The 26,448-nt window shown below is 37.9% G+C and overlaps 1 protein-coding gene and 1 pseudogene across 4 annotated transcripts in view; one reads left to right on the top strand and one right to left on the bottom strand.

Annotated features, from left to right (window-relative positions):
- Nucleotides 1-26,448, bottom strand: part of RPS6KA5 (ribosomal protein S6 kinase A5) — a 182,932-nt gene that overhangs the window by 33,444 nt on the left and 123,040 nt on the right. For 2 of the 3 annotated variants that reach the window (XM_082384518.1, XM_082384519.1), the window contains 2 exons: nt 11,307-11,390; nt 8,483-8,586 (listed from right to left, as the gene is read on the bottom strand). In XM_082384518.1, the coding sequence (XP_082240644.1) occupies nt 8,483-8,586; nt 11,307-11,390 (188 nt within the window). The other variant, XM_082384520.1, reaches the window with a different exon arrangement.
- On the top strand, nt 11,397-26,140 carry LOC309625283 (protein FAM136A pseudogene; annotated as a pseudogene). Its single transcript has one exon. The product of its transcript is annotated as a protein FAM136A pseudogene (transcript).

Genomic DNA, 26,448 nt, shown 5'->3' with positions numbered 1-26,448 from the left:
TTATGCTTAGGATAGCACTATGAAACACATTAGTAAAGTATACTTTATTGATGGATAATGAAATACCAAATAAACATCTCTTGGCAAGTATTTTGTAAATTTCCAAGGCAGAGAAAGTGAGACAGAAACAACCCTGCCGGAGATGATGGAGGAGCTGCAATCAGAACCTCTACGTCCTGATGCCCAGGTGAGGGTAAATCTAATTATCCTGGTTTACACAGCCCCAGGCAAGAAAAAGCTTCTTTCTTGAAGGGGAGGCAGAAAAACTGCTAGCAATACCAGTGGCTGAGGGGACACCTTCCTGTGTGGCAGTAACACATACCCTGAAAGAGGAAGCTCTACACAGAGGCAGTAAAAGCTAGTGGGAAACATACGTGTATGAAAAGCACATGCTACATACATGAAATAAAAATAAGAAACAGATTCACAGAAAAGCTAAAGAGCTATCATTCAAATCTATAATGTTGACAATGTGATGTTTGTTCAGAATGGTACCGAGGAATGACGAATCTAGAAATCATTTCACATGAACAGTTAAGAGAACTAGAAAGGTTTACCCTAGATAAAACTATCTTCAGACACCTAAAGCAATGTCTGGAAGAAACCACAGAACTACTCTGTTCTTTAGAGGACAGGACCAGGACCAGGACCAGAACTGACTTGCAGAGGTTAGAGGAAACTAATTTCAGCTTGTTTTACAGGTGGAGAAATTCTGATGGAAGGGGCTTCCTTGAAAATACCTTACACAACAGTGTTATCTGTTCACTGATGGCACTCAGACAGAAAGGAGAGGACCGTCAGGGACACTGATAAAGGGATTCTTACACCATGGAGAAAGTTCTCGTCTCATCCTAAATTCTTATCATATTTTAAAATTTGATAACCAGAGAAAACATATTTGTCCTGATTTTAGGCTACCTGTAGACAACAACAGGCAAACAGATAACTTGGATAATATATTATTCTGATGCATCTCAAATAAACTCTATAGAAAGTATGCAGAGTTCAGGGGAGATCACAATAATTAAGGAATGGAAGAATTCAATGATCAGAAAAAGCCCTGGCTATTTAAGACATCTGGGGACAAGGTAATGATACATTTATCTGAATGGTGCATATTTTATAAAGAACAGACTATAAAAGATTTTACACCAGGAAAGACAATCAGAATGATTATCTTGAAAGGCAAAAGTAATGTGGGATAATTCAGCTATTACACTGTTAGTAAATTTCAAGAAAACAAAACAAAACAAAAAAACCATGGAATCATAGGTTAACACCAAGCTTTAAACAAAATTACTAACAACATGACAAAGTGAATAATTAATTGATTAAAGAGAAAGAATCCTATTTAAATTCTTGAGAAATCTGCTCTAGTTTTAAGATCTTAGACAATCTGATTCAGGCTCTCTTTCTCTTGCTAAAACCAGAATGCCAACTAATTGATCTAAAGGCAATAAAAGCAATTTAAATTTGAACATCTTTTGGTTCAGAATTTTCCTGCCATTATGATCAGCAATATACTGTCTCTCTACAGGCAGACCTGTGGTGGAATGGAAAACTGTAAAAAGAAGATTGCTTGTATATGTGGAATCAGAAAGAGGGAATTAGAGGAGCCACTATTTAATGTTGTCAGGTTAATTCTGCCCTTTCATTTGTCACCATGACAGGTGTGACCCTGCAAGGGCATCCGAATTCTCAAGACTATGGGCGAGGTTTCCTACAATTCTGAGGCATTTTCAAACTGTCAAAAAGCACATTTAAAATAAGCAAAGTCATGTTTAGAATTTTAATAATAGGCATGATTTAAATTTGATTTTAACAAGAAATATTTCTGATCACTTAGCTTCAAAATTAAATACGCTGTAATAGTGGGAAATTATTTACTTCCTAATATGTCCTGTAAAAGGTACATTCTAAAAAAATTTAGCAGTTTTATTGAAGTAAAATTGATGTATTATACAATAAACTCATCATATAAAGTGTACAACTTGATAAATTCTGACATATATATATATACACCTGTGAACCCATCCCCACAATCAAGATAATGGACATACCCAATGCCCTCCAAAGTTCCACTGTGTCCCTTTGTCATCTTTCCTGCCCTCCCCCCAATCAACTGTCCCTCAATCAATTCCCACACTTGAGCCAGTTTATATACCCACAACCTCTTGAATAAAGGGGATGGTGGGTCACCTTGAGGAAGGACCCTGAGAATTTGTACTGTTAATCTTCCCCCCAGCCTTCCCCAAAGGGACCCATGGCCTTTTACCAGAGTAACTGTACACCAGGGAAAGGAAATCATCAGACCTTTAGGGGACTACTGGTCACTGGTTCTGAATTGACACTAATTCCAGGAGACCCAAAACATTACTGTGGCCCATCAGCCAGAGTAGGGGCTTACGGAGGTCCAGTAATTAATGGAGTTTTAGCTCAGGTCCATCTCACAGTGGATTCGGTGGGTCCCTGACCCCATCCTGTGGTCAGCGTCCCAGGTCAAGAATGCATAATTGGAACAGAGATACCTGGCAGCTGGCAGAATCCCCACATTGGTTCCCTGACCTGTGGAGTGTAGGCAATTCTGGTGGGAAAGGCCAAGTGGAAGCCATTAGAACTGCCTCTACCTAGGAAAATAGTAAATCAAAAAGCAAGACCGCATTCCTGGGGGATTGCCGAGATTAGTGCCACCAGCAAGGACTTGAAAGATGCAGGATTGGTGATTCCCACCACATCCCCATTGAACTCGCCTACCTGGCCTGTGCAGAAGATGGACGGCTCTTGAAGAATGACAGTGCATTATTGTAAATTTAACCAGGTGGTGACTCCAATTACAGCTGCCGTACCAGTTGTGGTTTCATTGCTTAAGCAAATTAATACAAGCTCTGGTACCTGGAATGCAGCCATTGATCTGGCAAATGCCTTTTTCTCCAGCCCTGTCCATAAGGCCCACCAAAAAGAGTTCCTTTCAGCTAGCAAGGCCAGCAATGTACCCTCACTGTCCTACCTCAGGGGTTATCCGTTCTCCAGCCCTGTGTCATTGTTCAGTTCACAAAGCTCTTGGTCGCCTTTCTTCTTCATAGATAATCACGCTGGTCCATTACATTGATGACTTTATGCTGATTGGACCTGGTGAGCAAGAAGTAGCAACTACCCTAGACTTATTGGTAAGACATTTGTGTGTCAGAGGGTGGGAAATAAATCTAAAATTCAGGGGCCTCTAGTGGATTTCTAGGAGTCCAGTGGTATAGGGCATATCAAGGTATCTCTTCCAAGGTGACGGATAAGCTGTTGCAGCTGGCGCCTCCTACCGAGGCACAGTGCCCAGCGGGCCTTGGGATTTGAGAGGCAACATATTCCTGATTTGGGTGTGTTACTCCGACCCATTTACCAAGTGACCCGAAAAGCTGCTGTTGAGTGGGGTCCAGAACAAGAGAAGGTTCTGCACCAGGTCCAGGCTTCTGTGCAAGCTGCTCTGCCACTTGGTTCCTCTGACCCAGCAGATCAGCGGTGCCGGAAGTGGCAGACAGGGATGCTGTTTGGAGACTCTGGCAGCTCCTAGAGGTGAACTGAAGCACAGGCCCTTAGGATTTTGGAGCGAAACCCTGCCATCTTCTGAGGATAACGACTCCCCTTGTGAGAAACAGCTCTTCATCTGCTACGTGGCCTTAGCAAAGACCGAACATTTAACTATGGGCCCCCAAGTTACACGCAACCTGAGATGCCCATTTATCTGATCCATCAAGCCGCAGAGTTGGGAGTGCACAGCAACGCTCCATCATCAAATGCAAGTGACATGCACAAGACTGGGCTGAGCAGGCGCTGAAGGCACAAATATGTACGTGAAGAAGTGGCCCAAATGCCCACGTCCCCGCTCCTGCCACACCGCCTTCTGTCTCCCAGCCGGCATCTGTGGCCTCATGGGGAGTCCCCTACCTTAGCTGATAGAGGAAGAGGAGGCTCAGGCTTGGTTTACAGACGGTTTTGCATGATATGCAAAGGTGCAAGCAAATCTTCCCGGTGGGCAGAACTTTGAGCAGTGCACCTAGTTGTTCATTTTGCTTGGAACATGCAATTTTATACTAATTAATGGGCTGTGGCCAATGGTTTGGCTGGATGCTCAGGGATTTGGAAGGAACATGATTGGAAAGCTGCTGACAAGGAAGTCTGGTTGACAAAGATATTTGGGGACGAGGGATGTGGACAGACCTCTCTGAATGGGCAAAAATGTGAAGACATTTGTGTCCTATGTGAATGCTCACCAAAGGGTGACCTGAGCAGAGGAGGATTTTAATAGTCAAATGGATAGGCTGATCTGTTTCGTGGATACCAATCCGCCTCTCTCCATTCACCCCTGTCATCACCCAGTGGGCTCATGAGCAAGGTGGCCATGGAGGCAGGGATGGAGCTTACGCATGGACTCAGCAACATGGATTTCTACTCACTAAGGCTGACCTGGCTTCAGCCACCACTGAGTGCCCAATCTGCCAGCAGTGGAGACCAATACTGAGTGCCCAATCTGCCAGCAGTGGAGACCAATACTGAGTGCCCAATATGGCACCAATTCCCAGGGTGATCAGCCAGCTACTGGTGGCAGGTTGATTACAATGGATTGTTTACATTATAGAAGGGACAGAGTTTCACTCTAATTGGAAAAGGCACTTACTATGGATATGGATTGCTTTTCCTGCATGCAATATTTCTGCCAAAACTGCCAAAGTTCCTTACACACTGTCATGGTATTCCACACAGCACTGTTTCTGATCAAGGGACTCACTTCACAGCAAAAGAAGTGCAGCAATGGACCATGCTCATGGAATTCACTGGTCTTACCATGTTCCCCACCATTCTGAAGCTGGCTTGATATCATGGTGGAATGGTCTTTCGAAGACTCAGTTACAGTGCAAGCCAGGGCATCAAGGTTCTCCAGAAGGCTGAAATGCTCTGAATCAACATCCAATATATGGTGCTGTTTCTCCCATAGCCAGGATTCACGGGTCCAGAAATCAAGGGGTAGACATGGGAGTGGCACCACTTACTACTATCTGTAGTGACCCACTAGCAAAATTTTTGCTTTCTGTTTGCATGACTTTATGGTCTGCTAGCCTAAAGGTCTTAGTTCCAGGGGGAATAATGCTTCCTCCAAGACACAAAACAGTGATTCCATTGAACTGGAAATTAAGATTGCCACCCAGCCACTTTGGGTTGCTCAGGCCTCTGAATCAACAGGCAAAAGGAGTTGCGACACTGGCTGGGGTGAATGATCCTTACTATCAAGGGAAGTTGGACTACTATTCCACAATGGAAGTAAGGAAGACTATGTCTGGAGTACAGGAGATGCCTTAGAGGGTCTACGAGCATTACTAGAACCTGTGACGAAGGTCAATTGAAAACTACAACTCAATCTAGTCAGGACTATTAATGGCCCACATTCTTTGGGAATGAAGGTTTGGATCACCCCACGAGCTGAGGTACTTGTTGAGGGCAAAGGGAATACAAAGTAGGTAGTGGAAGAAGGCAGTTACAAAGACCAGCTATGACCCCGTAACCAGTTATAGAAATGAGGACGGTAACTGCCATGTGTATTTCCTCCTTATTTTGCTATGAATAAGTGTGTGTATAAATTATGTATTTGTTTCCTTTCCTCCCTTATTCCTTCATCATGTCAGATAAGATGTGTTGACTTTATACCATGGTAGTTAAGTATTTTAAATTTATACCATAGTCTTTAAGTTATGGGATTTCAAGGAGAAGAGCGGATATCACTACACCACTCAAGGACTTTAGGTCCTCTTCTGGGGAAGGGGTTAGTGGGTTGTTGGGACAGCTGTATCATGTTAGGTGGAATGACCACCTTATTGTCTTTATTTGGAGATCAAGTACAGTTTAAGGAGATGCAAATGGCTGCCAAGGTGACAGGGGCTGGACTTGTAATGGTTAACTTCAAGTGTCACGTGACTGGGCCACAGGCTGAGATTAAACATTATTTCTGGGTGTGTCTGTGAGGGTGTTTCTGGATGAGATTAGCATTTGAATCCCCTCCCCAATGTGGGTGGGCACCAGCCAATCCCTTGGGGGCCTGAATAGAAAGAGAAGCGGAGGAAGGGAGGGTTCAGTCCCTTAACTGCCTGCCTGCTCAACCTGCAACACTGGTCTTCTCCCCTTGGGCTGGGATTTGCACCATGGGCTCCTCCGGTTCGGAGGCCTTCGGACTTGGACTGGAATTGCACCACGGCTTCCCTGGGTCTCCAGCTTGCTGACGGCAGATCGTGGGACTTCTTAGCTGTCATAATTGTGTAAGCTGATTCCTTACAATAAATCTCCTTTTATATATATGTGTGTATATATCCTATTGGTTCTGTTTCCCTGGAGAACCCTAATATAGTCAGTCACTTTATTTTTAGCCATTCCAGGGAGTATACAGTGCTATCTCATTGTTGTTTGATTTGCATTTCCCTAAAGACTAATGATGTTGATCATCTTTTTATGTGCTCATTTGCCACCCACAGATCTTCTTTGGTGAACTGTCTGTTCAAATCTTTTGCCCCTTTTAAAAAATGGATAGTTTTTTTTTTTTTCCTTGAGTTTTGAGAGTTCTTTATATATTCTGCATACCAGTCCTTTATCAGACATAATTTGTAATTTTACCCCAGTCTGTGCCTTGTCTTTCCATTCTCTTAACAGTTTCTTTCGAAGAGCAGAAGTATTTAATTTGGATGAAGTTCAATTTATCAATGTTTGCTTTTACAGATTGCACTTTTTGTGTCTTATCTAAGAAATTTTTGCCTAACCCAAGGTCACAAAGATTTTCCTTTATGTTTTCTTCCAGAAATTTTATAATTTTAGGTTTTACATTTAGCTCTATGATCCATTTAAAATTTTTCTATAGAGTGAAGTATTTATTGAAGTTCACTTTTTTCCATATGATAGCCAATTGTTGCAGAATGATTTGTTGAAAAACTATCTTTCCTCCACTAAACTGACTCTGCACCTTTGTGTAAAAAAAAAAAAAATCAGTTACCTATATCTGTGTGGTTCTATTTCTGGGCTCTCTATTCTATTTCACTGATGATTTGTCTATTTTGATACAAACACCACAGTGTCTTAATTGTTGCAGCTTGTAAGTCTTCAAATCAACTTTGGTCTACTTTTTCAAAGGTGATTTGGCTATTCTATGCATTTAGACCCAGGTCCTACGCATTTAGACCCAGGGAGTCAATTTCTACTAAAAAAAAAAAAAAAAAAGCCTGCTGGGATTCTAATTGTGCTGAATCTATAGATCAATTTGGAGAGAAATAACATCTTAACTATACTGAGTAGTTCCCTCACACATGGCGCTTATCACTACTTAACTGAATAGTATTTGAGGGGTACCTTCGGCAGAGATCTGAACTTCACTCTCTCTCTGCAGCTTTCTCCTCTCCAACACTCTGCCCTGCACACTCCAGCTTCCCTGGCTTTCCTGGACTGTCATTTCCATCTCGGCTCCACTTGTGTTACCCCTCCCTGCACTGCAGCCTGGATACTGTCTCAAGGCAGTAAGCTGGGCAATCATAGGGCTCACCTCGTTTATTTCCCGTCTCTCAGGGTTCACTGTGCTTCATTGCTAGATGTTCAATGTCTTCCATACTGTGGTTTCATATATTTTGCCCACTTAAAAAACTGTTTCAGGCAGGAAAGTAAATCCGGTCCCTGTTATTCCATCTTGGTAAGAAGTGGAAGTCTCAATTTTTAATTTTTAATGTCAAATCTGTTCTCAAAGTTATAAAATTCAAGTAAAAACAGGACAAAAACATAACTAGTAATTAGTACAATGTTTTATCACACTTCGTTTATTTGCTCATTAACTCATTTCATTCCAAGAACATTCATTGAATTCTGCATGGTAAGCACTGTGCTGGCATCTAAGCATACAATGCTGAGGATCAAAGCCAGACAGGCCCCTGGCTCTCACAGAGCTTACAGTCTAGTGGGACAGACAGACATTAACCAAATAATTACAAACAAAAATCTAACACTGCAATTGTGATAACTGCTATGAAGGAAAGGAAAACAATGCTATGATAACCTACAAGAGGGTGATTTTATGGTATTTGTTTCTATTGAGCCTATATCCATGATTTGAAAAATATCACTACTGTTTCTTTAAGTTAAAGTCACAAAGAAATTCCATTATGTATACAATGGGAAAAAAGTATCCATCAAATAAACATTAGGTTAAGACGATATGCTAAGTACTTTGGAGCACACAAAAATTACGACACTATCTACGAAAATTAAGATCTAATTGGGCATATAAAATATAAAGAAATATAAAGGTTATATATCTATATCCTACAGGAATATAATTGGAAATTTACCACTTACACATCGTTTTTGTCTACCCCATTAAAAAAGGTATTTTTTCTATCAGCCCAATTGCAGAAGTTTCATCAGTTCCTTTGAGAAAACAATACACTTATTTTATTTTGTTAGGTCTTACCTAGATATCTCAGCTTGGGAATTCTTCTCTCCATCAACAGTGAAAGGAGATGCTCCAGTTAGTAATTCATACATTAGAACACCTAAACTCCACCAGTCAACTGCCTATAAAACAACAGTAATTTCATTTTCTAGAATATTAACTAATTTTATTTTATAAAAAAGAAAAATGAACAAAATAAATCTATATATTTGACAACATTTTGACAAAAAGATTTTGTACACAGCTTCCTGTGCAAGGAGTATTAAATTAGCACATGCAAAAAAGACATTGAGAGGACAAATATTCAGGTATCCTCAGAACAGAATTTAAACATAGAGAAGTCAATCAAGTGTTTCTATTGCTAAAAGTGTTTCAATTATTTCCTAAACTAGTAATGATTTTACTTAGGTTAATTAAAAAAAAATTTTTTTTAAATTAAAGTATGGTTGACTTACAATGTTATGTTAATTTCTGCTATACAGCAAAGTGATTCAGATATATATATATATATAATTTTTTTATATTCTTCTCTATTTGGTTTATCACAGGATATTAAATATAGTTCCCTGTGCTATACAGTAGGACCTTGTTGTTTATCCATTCTATATATAACAATTTGCATCTGCTAACCCCAAACTCCCAATCCATCCTTCCCTACGCCCCAAAAAATTTTTTAAATTTTAAATAAATTTTTAAAATTTTAAGTAAGGAAAATCTTTGGACTTATGATAGGGGGAAAAACGTACCCATCAGCATTTTTATTAACTATTCAGCTCCAATAAATATGAAATTTCTTAAAGCCAAAGAACGAAAATGAAAAAAATCCCATCAAAAGATGTTATTTTTTCATAACCACCTATATCAATTCCTCTTATGGAACCAATCACATAAATCTAGCAGTCTTCACTTTCTGGGAGGTATGGAAAGACTGAAAATAATATAAAATAAAATGTGATCTACGTTGGAAAACAATTTATAAAAGCAGTTACCTGAACTGAGAGCATAGCAAATTATACAGAATTTAAAGAATCTTGATATATTGAAAATTAGTTCCTTTACAATTAGGCAAATCAAGATTTCAATAGTTGTTGGATATATGAGCTTACACCAATGAGAAATTAACTGGTGCTAAAATTTTAAACTCTCTGCTTCCAAATTTCAGAGCCAAGATTTCAGAGAGATGATGTAAAGTTTGTGAGCCTAGAGTTATTTTAAAGAAAATACATAACAATAACATATAAACTAAATCAGTAATTCAATTCTTTTATTTATACAAGCAGCTTTACTGCCATCTGAGTCAGGACCCTTACAACGTTGGATCTGAACCATGCTCGTAAATTAATACAGATCTATAATCAGATTCCTAGTCACGGACTGAAACCAATACCACACAAACTTGAAGAACTCCTAAGGGCTCGTAAATGCACGATTAGTCGTTAGCAAGGAGACCACCGATTCTCCACTGTTAAGATATTCCTACTGGGGACTTCCCTGGTGGTCCAGTGGTGAAGAATCCGCCTTCCAATGCAGGGGACGCGGGTTCAATCCCTGGTCGGGGAACTAAGATCCCACATGCCACAGGGCAACTAAGCCCATGTGCCACAACTACTGAGCTCACATGCTGCAAACTACAGAGCCCGTGCGCTCTGGAGCCTGTGCCACAACTAGAGAGAGAAAAAAAAAACCCACACGCCACAACTAGAGAGAAGCCTGTGCGCCACAATGAAGAGCCCGCGCCGCAACAAATGATCCCACATGCCTCAGCGAAGATCCCGCATGCCACAACTAAGACCCGACGCAGCCAAAAAAAAAAAAGATATTCCTACGGTATATGTGAGATTTTGAAAGGGGATGAGGAAGATGGGGAGATGAGGAGCAAAATAATAGTCAGAATTCCTTATTTGGAGAACGTTATTAATAAAGCAAAAGTGTTAAGAAAGAACTGAACAAATCTGTACCCTTTAATACAGGAAGAAAAAATATGTGACCTAGATTTTATAACTACTTAGAAAGCCTCATCTACAATCTTCATTTTGCACATACAAAGGGAAGTGAGGAGGGAAAAAACTGAGTTTTTTAGAAGGCTTAGGAAAACAAACTTAGACTATCCTGAATGCAGAATTGTTTTCTTTCTCCAAGGATTGTCACAATGGTTTTTTCTGTTGAAGAGGTAATCAACAACGTTTCCAATATCACTACAAAGTTAAAAGCAGAAATTGAGAATAAGAAAATATGAGAGACTCCCTTTTTAAGGATCTCTTACAAAGCAAATTGTCGACTGAAGGTGAAATAGTTTCCATATGTTTTTCTAGCAAAAATCAATAATGCCAATAAGCACTGTCCATAGTCATTCAGCATGACTCCAATGGGGACAATGTGCATTGTTTATGCATTCATGACACCTCTGCATTGTACTGTGGCCCAGGTGTGTTCTAAAAGGCCAGGTCACATGCAACAGACAAAGGGTGATTTCTGTTTTAAACAGGGTTACAACGGATGCTTTGCTCAAGACATGATACTTTTAATGGAAATAAAATAAAAATTATTATTTGAAGAATTAGTCGATTTTGAGATTTCCTTTAACAAGAGTATTATTCTATAAAACAAAATATTATCCTCATCAACAAAACCTGAAAAAAGGGAAATCTAGAATGTCCTAACCTTTCCATTATCTTTTTTCCTCCAAAAGACTAGATAGATATCATAATATGTTCGTGTATACAAAGCAAAGGAAAGGTAAAAAAATGAAGATAACACCAAAAAGAGGGCCTAAGTTATTAACTAGGATTCTTAATATACATTTTATAGAGATATATCAGGAAGTGTCAAAAATAGAACATACCTTGTCATGTCCTGAATCTCCCCCTCTGACAATATCTGGTGCCATGTATTCAATAGTTCCACAAAAGGAATATGCTCTTTCAGCCTTAAACAAACAATCAAACAAAGAAAAAGGGATTTGATTTTAAGCTCGTATGACAAGTGACAAGAAGAGAGAGTTAATACTACACGGCAGTGTTGAGATACACCACAGTAGCAAAGTAGTGGTAGAAGCTACTTGACAGACCTTCTTCTCACCAGGACAGACCTATATATACACACCTATACAGTATGAGGTAAATGGGTAAACTTTTTAAGCCCTGAAACTCTACTATCATCCATCCGTCCGTCCGTCCAACCATCCATCCAACCATCCATCCATACATTAATGAATCCACTCATTCGCTCTTCTTTTTTTCTGTGTGTGTATATATTTCAATCACTGACTTCTTTAACTGTTCTTGTAAGTGCAAATAGTCCTAGTAGTGTGAATGACTTTATTTCCAGATCGGCAAGATTGGGAAAACATTGGGAAACCTGAAGGAGAAAGGAAGATCAAATACTAAGAAGGGAAACAGGGAACCCAAAGATGAAAAAGGATGAAAAGAATTTTTCCAATCTTACCATCATGTTTAAGTTTGGCACTGCCGATGGTGGGTTTAAGTGATGATGAGCAGAACTGTCTTTTAAAAAAAATACTGCCTCTTAAAGACAGTTGTTTCTCTTTTGTAGAACTTTAAAAAGGGCTAATTTAATACATCAGCCTAAAAATTAATCTTAAAAAATTAAGTAATTAAAAAAATGACCAACTGTGTCATATCTCAATGTAATAAGGAGAAAAAAATATATGAATTGTTATGCAGATAAATTAAATAGGGGAAAAATAATTCTTCTTTAACAATGTACATTCATATGGCTATATCTAAAATTTTAAAGGCACTTTGGTACCATTAAAATATTTTACAAAACTTATTTTAGGGGCTTCCCTGGTGGCGCAGTGGTTGAGAATCCGCCTGCCAATGCAGGGGACACGGGTTCAAGCCCTGGTCTGGGAAGATCCCACATGCCACAGAGCGGCTAGGCCTGTAAGCCACAACTACTGAGCCTGCACATCTGGAGCCTGTGCTCCGCAACAAGAGGGGCCGCGATAGTGAGAGGCCCGCGCACCGCGATGAAGAGTGACCCCCCACTTGCTGCAACTAGAGAAAGCCCTCGCACAGAAACGAAGACCCAACACAGCCAAAAATAAATAAATTAATAAATAAAAATTAAAATGGAGATTTCTTTAAAAAAAAAAAAACTATTTTAGAGGAAGCTTTTCAATTTACACTTTATTCTTCTTCTACCAGCAAGGTTTCAAGAAAAATAAGCATTCTTTTTATTCACCAGCTTTAAACATAAAGAACACTACCCTAGCAATGTTATAGAAGTGGTAGAAGGCCCTAGTTTTATTGGCTGAAAGTTCAGCCCAGAGATAATGAATGTAATGAATTTATTTAAACCCTGTGATAACAAATGTATTAAAACTACTTAATTATGATATATACAGCTCAATAATTTTACAAAAATATATAATTTTATATAAAGAAAAATAAAATTAATATGGTTTATGACTCACTTCTTTCTTTTTATGTACTATATATATTGAAAGATTACTATTCCCCTAGAAACTAAAAGAAATAATCCAGTTATGCTTAGATCTGCAGAAAATTTTCTTTCTTGTTACCTGGCAGAATAATCTCATTGAACAGCTATGATAAACTATATATCAAATGTCATTATCTCTCTGCTTCATCACTTCAGTACCAAATGCTAATTTTGTATCAAACTACTGGAACGATTAAGGCTAAATAAAATTGATTTCATATAAATTTGCATTTAAAAGTAATGAATAATTTTAAACATTCTGTTAGACATGTTTAGATTGAAAAAAATATGTGAATGCTTAGGAAGCATTCATTTCTTCACTGAATTATTAAAAAAGAAATACTCCAAAATTACTTTTCAGTGGGATGGGGGGAGTGGGAGGGAGGCTCCAGAGGGAGGGGATATATGTATACATATAGCTGCTTCACTTTGTTCTACAGCAGAAACTAACACAAATTGTAAAGCAATTATACTCCAATAAAAAAAAGTATATATATCAAAAACAAAACAAAACAAACAAAAAAGAATGTGTATGAAGTAAAGCCTGGTCATAGTTTGAAAATCTAAAAAAAAAAAATTCCCAAGCTTCATAAAACTAAATATGTAGTGTTTTTAGTTAATACACTATTTATTATGCAATAGCCCTTTATAGGATATTAAGCAAAAATCATTATATAGCTGACATAAAGAAACACATAAAAATTGCTAAGTCATAGTATTTATCATTTGATCTCATCTTTCTTTGTGAATTCCAGTCAACTGTTTTAGTTAAAATTAATTAATTTATTGAAGTATAGTTGATTCACAATGTTTCAGGTATACAGCAAAGTGATTTGGTTATACATATATACATATGTATATTCTTTTTTAGGTTCTTTTCCATTATAATGGTTATTACAAGATATTGAATATAGATCCCTGTGCTATATAGTAGGTCCTTGTAGTTTATCTATTTTACGTACAGTAGTATGTATCTGTTAACCCCAACTTCCAAATTTATCCCTCCTCCCCCTTTCCCCTTTGGTAACCATAAGTTTCTTTTCTATGTCTGTGTCATTTGATCTCATCTTAAAAGATATCTTTAAAACATATCCTAAATCAAGTTTAGATATATTGAAAGAAAATAAAAATAATTCTCCAAAATGGTTTATGAGTAAAAAGATTGCAAATTTTGATTTATTGCTTCTCTAGATTTTTATTTATTTAGAAAACTAGACTTTTTAGTACATATAAATTTTCATTTCTATTTATAGGCATATCTGTGTTACAAGCCACTTTGGAATAATGCACATTTTCTTTTAAGTATGCGATAATGATTAAATTTTACAACTTGAAAGTCATGAAAATCCACACTCTCTTCTTCAAAATACTAGATATTCATAAGTTTAGTGTAAAACCGGTAAGAAACATATGGATCTTATTGATTACTGTGGGAAAGATCTGATAGTCACCACCACTTTCCATGTCTCTTTTTTTTCTTTATCTGACAATGAGAACTATGCAACGATGCAGTTCAGTTCTCCATTGTCTTGACATACAGGAAGCTCAGAACCACATTAAGTCCTCAAAGATATTTCTTCTACCTTCTCTGTGTGATTTCTGAGCTTTTTTAAAATTCACTTTAGCTTCTCTGTTTTTTGGGGGGGAGGAGGGAGGGACGTAGGTAGTGTCTACATTAATAAATAATTAAGAGATAATTATTTATTTTATAAAAATTCCAAGAGAGAGCAAAATTAAGCTTAAGTGTTGGGACGTTCCAATCCCTGAGGAACAATAGTAAACAAAGACAAAGTATTTCTTAAGTCTCTCTGTTATTTTAAAACATTGCCATTTTAGCCTCTTGCAATTCTGTATATGCTTCTTCTTCCTCTGCCCCAAATGGAAGTGTTACTCCCTCCGAATTCTAACTTTTAGTGTGTCAGTCTCAATTTTCTAAGAGTTTATCTTCTATTGTAAAAAATAGCCCCAATTTTAACTTTTGAATTTGTGTTTATCTGCCTAGGAAGATGCATGTTATCTAGAGCAGTGGTCCCCAACCTTTTTGGCACCAGGGACCGATTTCGTGGAAGACAATTTTTCCATGGACCAGGGGAAGGGGGGGAATGGGGGGATGGTTTAGGCAGCAATGCAAGCAATGGGGAGCGATGGGGAGCGGCAGATGAAGTTTTGCTCACTCGCCACTCACCTCCTGCCGTGTGGCCCAATTCCTAACAGGCAGCGGACAGGTACCCGTCAGCGGCCCGGGGGTTGGGGACCACTGATGTAGAATGTATGCAGAATGCCTTTCAAATAATTGTACCCAGAAGACAAACTGATGAAGTATGATAGGGGAAGGTCTCTGGTGGGGACAAAAAAGATTTCAAGGTAATATGTTATGAACTATGATATAAAAAGGTTAGGATAGCATAGCTAAACTCTATTATGATTATTATTTATTAAAAATTAATATTTTTCTCAAGGAGACAGGCAATCAGCCAATTTTGCAGTTAAGTCCATAGTATTTTATAAGCAACATTACTTATTAAACACTACAGTGTTAAAAGATTGTGAAGGAGAATTTAACTGAATGTGAAAATAGTAAAAGCAGTGTGTGCACCATCCTGGCACATAATACGGAGTATTCTTGTGTTTAAGTATCAGCTGATCAAGGAGGCTTCACTGTGCCTTAGAGAGAAAGATCAGGTAACACTGGACAAAAAACTGGTTTCCTTCTAAGGAAGAATCCAAATAGGAACTCAACTGCCAAACCCTCAGGCATTACTCAATAAACACGAGATTAAATCATGCCTAGCTTTTATTTGCCAATGTTTTATCTTGATCTTATCTGCTTATGATATATAGATTAATTTGTGAGTTAAATGTAAAATTACCAAAGAAATTTTTATTCCCCCATTCTGTATTTTTTCCCATCTCTATTTTGACAAATCTCACAACAAATATCCAAATGTTGGATTTTTAAGAAGAAATATTGCATTGCTAATCATCCAAGTCTATGCTCACAAGACAGAAAGGGGAATCCCTAGGTGCCAGCCACAAAGAGGATGCTGAAAACCAGAGGTACCCATAGGACCTGGGCCGCGGCAGCACAAAGGAAAGGAAGGGAAGTTGTTTCAGATCCTAGCAATCCAGAAGCTTGAATTTCAATACTTTTATAAGGACAAAAGATGAGGCCCTCGGCTCTAAAGAGGCGGACTGGAATTACTACTCTTGTGTAAACCTTGGAATCTAAGAAAGCTGAACCCTCAGTGAAAGCAAAGTCTAGAAAAAATAAATTCACCCAGTAGCCCAGGTTTGTTTCTGTCTGAGCCCTAGATTTAAAAACAAACAAATAAATGTTCCTCTTGTGGAATCAAATCCCTAGGCTTGTGGCTCTTGTAGATTTGGGACCTAAATTTACTCTTTCCTCCATAGTATGGGAAAGTGAGAAAATCTGGTCCAACATGGTGACACTCTGGAACATATGACAGAACTAGAGAAATTCCCACTACTTAGCTGCCTCAGGATTCACACAGATAAAGCACTGAAGTCTCAAAATTACAAATTAGTGAACTATACTGTGCAAACAAAACAGAAGAATTACTTGAAATACTAGAAGAGCAATCTAGAAAAGGCCTAGTATGTTGTAAAAGATGAAAGACATAAAGGAAAATATCCATAAAACAATATAGCAGCATAGAAAAGACTAGAATGATATGAAAGAGAATACAATAGAACTGTATAAATGAAAAAATACAATAAAAATAGGCAGACTAAACAGACTAGACACAACTAAAGAGAATCTGTGAAGTATACGACATATTTGAGAAAATTATCCTGAATGTTGCGAGAGTCCCAAGCAGACTAAATAAAAATATATCCATGGGTAGCAAATTTCTATTTTTTAACTTGAGTGGTGGTTATAAGAGTGTTTGCTTTATAGTAATAACTCACTAAGCCATATTTTCATTTTGTTTTTGTGTTTTATTTTACAATAAAAAGATACCAAAGACAAAAACCTAGTCCATTCCTAGGTATGTTCATATCCAGCTAAATTATCACTGAATATGCAAGGCAAAATAAAGGCATTTTAAGACAAAGAGTTTACTATTCATTGATCCTTGTTTAAAAAGACATCTAGGGGCTTCCCTGGTGGCGCAGTGGTTGAGAATCTGCCTGCCAATGCGGGGGACACGGGTTCGAGCCCTGGTCTGGGAAGATCCCACATGCCGCGGAGCAGCTGGGCCCGTGAGCCACAATTATTGAGCCTGCGCGTCTGGAGCCTGTGCTCCGCAACAAGAGAGGCCGCGATAGTGAGAGGCCCACGCACCGCGAGGAAGAGTGGCCCCCACTTGCCACAACTAGGGAAAGCCCTCGCACAGAAACGAAGACCCAACACAGCCATAAATAAATAAATAAAATAAATTAAAAAAAGAAAAATTCATTGTTAAAAAAAAAAAAGACATATAAAGGATGCACTTCAGAAATAAACTGAACTCACAAGAAAAGAGTAAGATGTAAAAAGCAGTAGTGAGCAGAGAAAACAGGTAAACATGTGACAAAATCTAAACAAGGTTTGAATTTATAAAATGAAAATAATAATTACACAATAATCAATCTGGGAAATATAACACAAGATGGGACTAAAATAATAAGTAACAGTAACATATAAAATGAGATGGATAACTGAAGCTAAAACATTCTAATGTTCTTGTAGTGGTCATGACAATCATAGACATAATTGTTAATTTTAGACTCTGTTAAGTCGGTATACAGGCACACCTCGTTTTATTGTGCTTTGCTTTTTTTTAAAAATTTATTTATTTATGGCTGTGTTGGGTCTTCATTTCTGTGGGAGGGCTTTCTCTAGTTGTGGCAAGCGGGGGCCACTCTTCATCGCAGTGCGCGGGCCTCTCACTATCGCGGCCTCTCTTGTTGCGGAGCACAGGCTCCAGATGCGCAGGCTCAGTAATTGTGGCTCACGGGCCCAGCTGCTCCGTGGCATGTGGGATCTTCCCAGACCAGGGCTCGAACCCGTGTCCCCCGCATTGGCAGGCAGATTCTCAACCACTGTGCCACCAGGGAAGCCCTGTGCTTTGCTTTATTGTGTGTTTATCTGTGTTTCGCAGATATTGTGCTTTTCACAAATTGAAGATTGTGGCAACCCTGTGACAAGCAAGTCTATTGGCACCATTTTTTCCAACAGCATTTGCTCACTTCTTGTCTCTGTGTTATAGTTTGGTAATTCTCGCAGTATTTCCAACTTTTTCATTATTATTATATTTGTTGTGCTAACCTGTGATCAGTAATCTTTGATGTTACTATTGTTATTGTTTTGGGGTGCCATGAACTGGGCCCATATAAGACAGCAAACTTAAATCGATAAATGTTGTATGTGATCTGACACCAACTGGCTGTTCCCCCATCTCTCTCCCTTTCCTCGGGCTCTCCTATTCCCTGAGACACAACAATATTGAAATTAGGCCAATTAATAACCCTACAATGACCCTTAAGTGTTCAAGTGAAAGGAAGAGTCACACAGCTCTCACTTTAAATCAAAAACTAAAAATGACTAAGCTTAGAGAGGAAGGCATGTCAAAAGCCAAGAAGGCCAAAAGGTAGGTCTCTTGCACCAAACAGTTAGCCAAATTGTGAATGCAAAGGAAAAGTTCTTGAAGGAAATTAAAAGTGCTGCTCCAGTGAACACATGAATGATAAGAAAGCGAGATAGCCTTATTACTGATATGGAGAAAGTTTTAGTAGTCTGGATAGATCAAACCAGCTACAACGTTCTCTCAAGTCAAAGCCTAATCCAGAGCAAGGCCCTAACTCTCTTCAATTCTATGAAGTCCTGAAAGAGACGAGGAAGCTGCAAAAGTGAAACTAGCAAAGGTTGGCTCAGGAGGTTTAAGGAAAGCTGTCTCCATAACGTAAAAGTGCAAGGTGAAGCAGCAAGTGCTGACACAAAAGTTGCAGCAAGGTATCCAGAAGATCTAGCTAAGATAATTAATGAAGGTGGCTACACTAAACAACAGATTTTCAGTGTAGACAAAACAGCCTTCTATTGGAAGAAGATGCCACCTAGGACTTTCCTAGCTGGAGAGGAGAAGTCAGTGCCTGGCATCAAAGCTTCAAAGGATAGGCTGACTCTCTTGTTAGGGGCTAATGCATTTGATGACTTTAAGTTGAAGCCAGTGCTCATTTACCATTCTGAAAATCCTAGGACCATTAAGTATTATGCTAAATCTACTCTGCCTGTGCTCTTTAAATGAAACAACAAAGCCTAGATGACAGCACATCTGCTTATAACATGGTTTATAGAATATTTTAAGCCTACTGTTTTAAGATCTACTGCTCAGAAAATAAGATTCCTTTCAAAATATTACTGCTCATTGACCATGCACCTTGTCACCCAACAGCTCCGATGGAGATGTACAATGAGATTAATGTTATTTTCATGCCTGCTAACACAGCATACATTCTGCAGCCCATGGATCAAGGAGTAATTTCAACTTTGAAGTCTTATTATTTAAGAAATACATTTAAGGCTATAGGTGCCATAGACAAGTGATCCCTTTGATGGATCTGGGCAAAGTAAACTGAAAATTTTCTGGAAAGGATCCACCATTCTAGATGCCATTGAGAACATCTGTGATTCATGGGAAGCAGTTAAAATACCAACATTAACAGGAGTTTGAAAAAAGTTGATTCCAACTCTCCTGGGGGACTTTGAGGGGTTCAAGACTTCAGTGGAGGAAGTATCTGCAGATATGGTAGAAAAAGTAAAAGAATTGGAATTAGAAGTGGAGCCTGAAGATGTGACTGAATTGCTGCAATTTTATGATAATATTTTAACAGATGGTGAGCTGCTTCTTAGGGATGAGCAAAGAAAGTGGTTTCTTGAGATGAAATCTACTCTTGGTGAAGATGCTGTGAATATTGTTGAAATGACAATAAAGGATTTAGAATGTTACATAAATTTAGTTTATCAAGCAGTGTCAGGATTTAAGAGGTTTCCAGTTTTGAAAGTTCTATTCTGGGTAAAATGCTACCAGACAGCATTGCATGCTACAGAGAAATCATCTGTAAAAGGAAGAGTCAACTGATGAGACAAACTTCACTGTTGTCTTATTTTAAGAAATGGCCACAGTGAGGTCAGCGTTCAGCAGCCACCACACTGATCAGTCAGCAGCCACCAACATCGAGGCAAGATCCTCCACCAGCTAAAGGATTATGATTCACTGAAGGCTCAGGTGGTGGTTAGCATTTTTAGCAATAAAGTATTTTTAAATTAAGGTGTGTACTTTTTAAAAGACATAATGCTATTTATAGCATACTTAATAGACTGCAGTTTAGCATAGACATAACCTTTATATGCACTGGGAAACCAAAAAGTTCATGTGACTTGCTTTATTGTGGTGGTCTGAAACTGAACCCACAATAACTCCAAGGTATGCCTGCATAAGTTAAAAATTTCAGGGTAATAACCACTCAAAGAACAGATATAGAATATATATAACTTCTAGACAACTGGGAAAATGAAATAAAGAAATCTTAATCATTTAAATAGAAGAGAGGAAAGAAGGGGAAAAAAGCAAAGAGAAATGATGATAAAGAGAAACACACAGCAAGATAAGAGAAATAAATAAAACTATATCAGCAGTCATAATATACAGATTTAACTCACCAGTTAAAAGATAGACACTCTCTGGATCAAAAACAAAATCCAGTTATATGTTATTTACAAAAGGCACACCTAAAACATAATGACAAAGAAATATTGAAAGTAAAGAGATGGAAAAAGATATATCAGACCAGCATTAACCAACAGAAAGCTGGAATATCTTTATTAATAGCAGGAAAATGAACTTTAAGGCAAAAAAAAATTATTAAAATTAGGCAGGGTCACTACATAATAATGAAAGGAACATTTCACTAGAAAATAACACTATTCCAAGACTAACACAATCAAAAATTTTTGAAGAGCCTTAAACCACATAAAGCAAAAATGGTGAGATTTCCAAGAAGAAACGGACAAATCCACAATCATAGTGGGCACTTTAACATATCTCTTTTACAACTGACTGATCAAGCAGGAAAATAATTGGTGAAGCTATGGAAGATATGCATGATGTTCACGAAAATATATAAAATTTGATATCTAACAGTTAGAGAATGACTATACAGTCTTTTCAAGTATTCATGGCACATTTACAAAAATTAACCAAATAATAGGTCACAAAGCAAATCTCAAAAACCACAGAAATAAAACCATATATGTTTTCTTGTCCAAACAGTAAAACTAAAACTCATTTACAAAAAGATAGCTCAAAAATCCTATATACATGAAAACTTAAGAACCCATTTCTAAATAATTCATGGCCCAAGGTAAAAAACCACAATAAATAACAGTAAAAATGCTATATATTATAACTTGCGAGATACATCTAAAGCTGTTCTTAGAAATTCAGTTTTATTAAAAAAAGAGTGATTAAATATTAGTGAGCTGGATGTCCAACTCAAAAGTTTAATAAAAGAATACAAAAGAAACTAACAGAAAGTAAAAGGAATGAAGTAATAAAGGAAGATCATCAAAGAAATAGAAAAATTGAGAGGCTTGATAAAAGCTGTTTCTGGAAAAAGACTAATAAAATGGACAAATCTCTAGCAAACTGAGCAAGAAAAGAGGAGGAAAGTTACACATCAGTAATATTAGTCATTTAAAAGGCAACATTACTGCAGTTACAATACAGATTAAAAACTAAAGCACTTCTATGAATAATATGATGCCAAAGAATTTAAAAACAAAAATATAACATTTTCTATAAAAACATAACTTACCAACATTGACTCAAGAAAAAATTGAAAACCTGAATATAACTGTAAATATTTTTAAAAAATTAAATCAGTATTTGAAAAGCCACTCATATGCACCTAGAAGGGAAAAAAAAAGAAAAAAATACACCCTCATAGCTAGAAGTGCATTCAGAGGAAACCTTCAGAGGAACTGTCTATCCTATATAAACTATTCCAAATTACTTTCATGATGTTAGTATAATCATGATGTCAAAATCAGACAAATACAATATTAGAAAGGAAAATTACAGGTCAACTTAGACAATAAAATCTTAAATAAAATATTAGCAAACAAAATCCAGCAATATATTAAAAATATATGTCACAGAAAGTAAAGTTTATTCCAAGAACTGAAAGATGGTTTAACATTGAAAAAGAAAAAAACCTATTAACGTAACTCACACCACTAGGTGATTAAAGAAAAAACCATAAGAATTTCCTTATATCAATATACTAAGAATATAATTTATCTATCAAAAACCTAGAGCAGATACCATACTAAATGGTTAAAACCTAAAACACATGGCCTTAAAGTAAAAAGCAAGGATATATACATATAAAACTTAGTAGACAGAGCAACAAAACCAAACCAAACCACACATCCCCGAACACACACAAAATAAAAAGTATGAGAATCAAAAAGATACAAAGCCATCATTACTTACAAATAGTAGTTCTGATTTTTCTTTTAATATAGTAATCTACATAAAAAATCCAAGTGAATCTGCAAATTAGTGGAACTAATATGAATTCACCAATATTGCTATGTACAAGATCAACAACATTCCTATGCTTTGCCAAGAAAAACAGATATTCTAATTGTTGTCAATAGGAACAAAATAAGTTAATAGAAATAAATCTAATAATATATGTATAAATCATTACAAAAATTAGAAAATATTATTGAAAGACATAAAAGACAAGGAAATAAATGGGAAAATATGAATATTTATGCAAATTTGTGTTGTTAGATTCAATACCCAAGGATCACAGTTTTCTCCAAATTAATTTATAAATTCAATACACACTGAGGAACAAAAGACCAAGAATAGCAAAGACAGTGAAGAGGCAGGAGGAAGGTCAGGGGAAATAAGGAGAGAATGACAGGATAAGAGTGAAGAGGGGAAAGATCTCACCTTTCCAGATTAAAGACATACCGTAAAGCTATGGCCCTTTAGATTTTTCAGTTTTGACTCAGGGAGAGGCAAGCAGACAAACAGAACTGAATGAAGAGCCTAGAAACAGACTCACAAGCATGCACAGGAATTTGGCATATGACAAAGCTGCTTTTCAAATCAGTAGGGAAGGGATTAACCGACTATTCAATGAATAGTTCAGTCAACTGGGTTATCTATATAAAAAGAGAAAAAAAATAAGATCCCCACCTCGCACATATATATAAATTAATTCCTAATAAATTAAAGATTTCAATATGCTAATTTCAAAAAGAAAACAAAAGAGAATATCTTAGTTCATTGAGACAGGAATGGATTTCATTTTAAAAGATTCAAAGAAATCAACAACTTAACTTTACACCTCAAGGAACTAGAAAAAGAAGAATAAACTAAACCAAAAGTTAGCAGAGGGAAAGAAATGATAAAGATTGAAGCAGAAATAAATGAAACAGAAAACAGAAGAACAACAGAAAAAAATTAGCAAAACTTAGATTTTTGAAAAGATAAACAAAACTGACAAACACTTGGCTAGATTAAGAAAAAGAGAGAGAAGATTCGACTAAAATCAGAAATTAAAGAGAAGACCTTACAAGAAACTAAATTATACCCCAATAAATTGAATGATTTAGAATGGATAAATTCCTAGAAACATACAATCTACCGGGACTGAATCATGAATAGAAAATTTGAACAGACCCATAATCAGTAAGGACACTGAATTAGTAATCAAAAATCTCCCAGCAAAGAAAAGGCCAGGACCAGATGGCTTACTGGACATTCTTAAAAAACATTTAAAGAAGTAGTAGGACCATTCCTCCTCAAACTTTCCCTAAAAAACTGAAGAGAACACTTCCAAACTAATTTTATGAGACCAACATTACCCTGATACCAAAGCCAGGGAAAGAGACTACAAGAAAAGAAAATTACAGCCCAGTATCCTTGATGAACACTGATGTAAAAGTCCTCAGCAAAATGCTAGCAAACTGGGGGCGGGCTCCAGCGCGGGAGTCCATGTGGGCGCCGGCGCCGTGGGGAGCAGCACGGGCGGCGGGGGGGCGCCATGGCAGAGCTGCAGCAGCTCCGGATGTAGGAGGCGGTGGACTCTGGTGAAGAGTCTGGAGAGAGACCATCCGGAAGATTCAGGGCCTCATGTTCCGGTGCAGCACCGGCTGCTGTAACGACAGCCAGGCGTCCACGCAGCAAGTGCACCAGTGCATTGGGCACTGCCATGCACCTCTGGCTCAAGCCCAGGCCCCGGTGACCAGCGAGCTGGAGAGGTTCCAGGACGGCCTGGCCCGGTGCACTATGCATGGCAACGACAAAGCCAAAGATTCAATCGATGCGGGGAGCAAAGAGCTTCAGGTGAAGCGGCAGCTGGAGAGTTGCGTGACCAAGTGTGTGTGGATGACCACATGAATCTCACCCCAACCATGACCAAGAAGATGAAGGAGTCTCTCTCATCCACTGGGAAATAGATGTCTGCTATTGGCCACCGGGGCTGAAGGCAGGAATGTATTTAAAAAGAGGAATGGGGATTTGGGTTTTCTAAGGAAAAGTTTATGAATGAGGAAATTAAGGATGGCAGCAAGTTTAAGGCCTATGTCACTTGCCTCTGGACACTGGTTCCTTTGTGTTTGAATCCTAGAAAATGAAAAAACCTGGTGCTAAAATTTGGGTCAGAGATAGCACAGGAGAGTTTTTGTGAGCCTGAATTTCATGTGGCCAGGGCTTATCCTGGCAACAGGGAGCCTCCCTTGTACCAAACCAGAGCCCTCCAAGGTACCAGATTCTCTTAGTACACAGATACCAACAGGCTGGCAGGTTCATCTGACCTGCTTATGATCTGGTGGAGTGTGAGGAGAGGTGTTTCTATTTGTTGCCAACCTCCTGTTTGCCAGAAGGATCACTACAACATTTTCCATAAACTGGAAATAAAACAAAATCCAGGAGGTCACTAATTTAGAAGGGGAAAGGGGGCTTCTGGGGATTTGTTTTGCTTGGTTTTGTTTTATATACAAGGGCATGAAGCTACTTTAAAGATGTAGAGTTGGGAGAGGTAGTTTGGATAAAAACTTTGAAAGGGTCCTTTCTGGCCATCAAGATGTGGAAGCGCATTTCTTAAAATTCTCACACATTACATCTTTCAGCCTGGAGACCCTGCAAAAATATAAGAAGCGCTATCACACTGGTAGGGGAACCAAACCTTCCCTCTAACTGGCAGCCATGATGAGCCCTGAGGCTGTCTGCAGCAGAGTCAGCCGAGTGACAAGACAATGTTGCAGTAACACTCACCCTTGAAGGGAAAGGGGATTTTGACTGTGCTATATGCTAGTATTCAGGAATGAACAGTGAAGGGGAATGTTAGCTGCTTAATTAAGAGAGTTATGAAATACTGGCTTTGGAAAAATCTGGTTTTCATAAAACAAAATAGAACGAAAGCCTAAACCCAGTATTGCTTACTTTGCCCCCTGTAATAACAGAGTTCTGTTGAAGCAATCCCTTGGCAACACGAAGGTCAGAGGAGAAAAAGAAAGCAACTCAGGGGCAAGCTGTGACTCCTTTAGAGCAAAAAACGGGACAGCCCTTCGTTACCAAATACCACTTTTGCGACATGCGTTGGTCTTGCCCCAGTTCTGGCACCTTATCGTTTTATCAAGGACCTCATTGTGTTTTTACCAACTTATTACTTGAAATGATAATATAGCCTGTCTGTTTGCTATTTCAAGACTGTGATATATTTTTCTAGTGGTTTGGTTTTAAACATAAATAAGACTTAATTTTTCTTCCAAAAAAAAAAATGCTAGCAAACTGAATTCAACAGCACATAAAAAGGATTATACACCATGACCAAATGAGATCTTGGAATGAAAGAATGGTTCAAGATTCAAAAAATCAATCAATGTAATACACCACATTAACAGAACGAAGGACAAAAACCACATGATCATCTCAACTGATACAGCAAAAGCATTTGACAAAATTCAATACCTTTTCATGATTAAAAAAAGCACTTAACAACAAGCTAGGAATAGAATGAAACTACCTCAACATAACAAAACCATGTATGAAAAGCCCACAGCAAACATCGTACTCAATGGTGAAAAACTGAAAGCTTTCCTCTCAGATGAGTAACAAGGTAAGGATGCTCCCTCTCACCATTGCTATTCAACATAGCGCTGAATGTCTTACCCAGAGCAGTTAGGCAAGAAAAAGAAAGAAAAGACATCCAAATTGGAAAGGAAGAAGTAAAACTATGTCTGCTTGCAGATAATATGATCTTATACATAAAAAACCCTAAAGATTTCACACACAAAAAACCCGTTAGGACTAATAAGAGAAGCAGCAATATTACAGGATACAAAATCAACATACAAAAATTAGTTATGGGACTTCCCTGGTGGCGCGGTGGTTAAGAATCTGCCTGCCAATGCAGGGGTCACGGGTTCGAGCCCTGGTCCAGGAGGATCCCACATGCTGCGGAGCAACTAAGCCCGTGCACCACAACTACTG

The sequence above is a fragment of the Balaenoptera borealis genome (genome assembly GCF_965194805.1).
Source record: "Balaenoptera borealis genome assembly, chromosome: 3".
Taxonomy (NCBI): Eukaryota; Metazoa; Chordata; class Mammalia; order Artiodactyla; family Balaenopteridae; genus Balaenoptera; species Balaenoptera borealis.
This window is presented reverse-complemented; position numbering and strand designations above follow the sequence as displayed.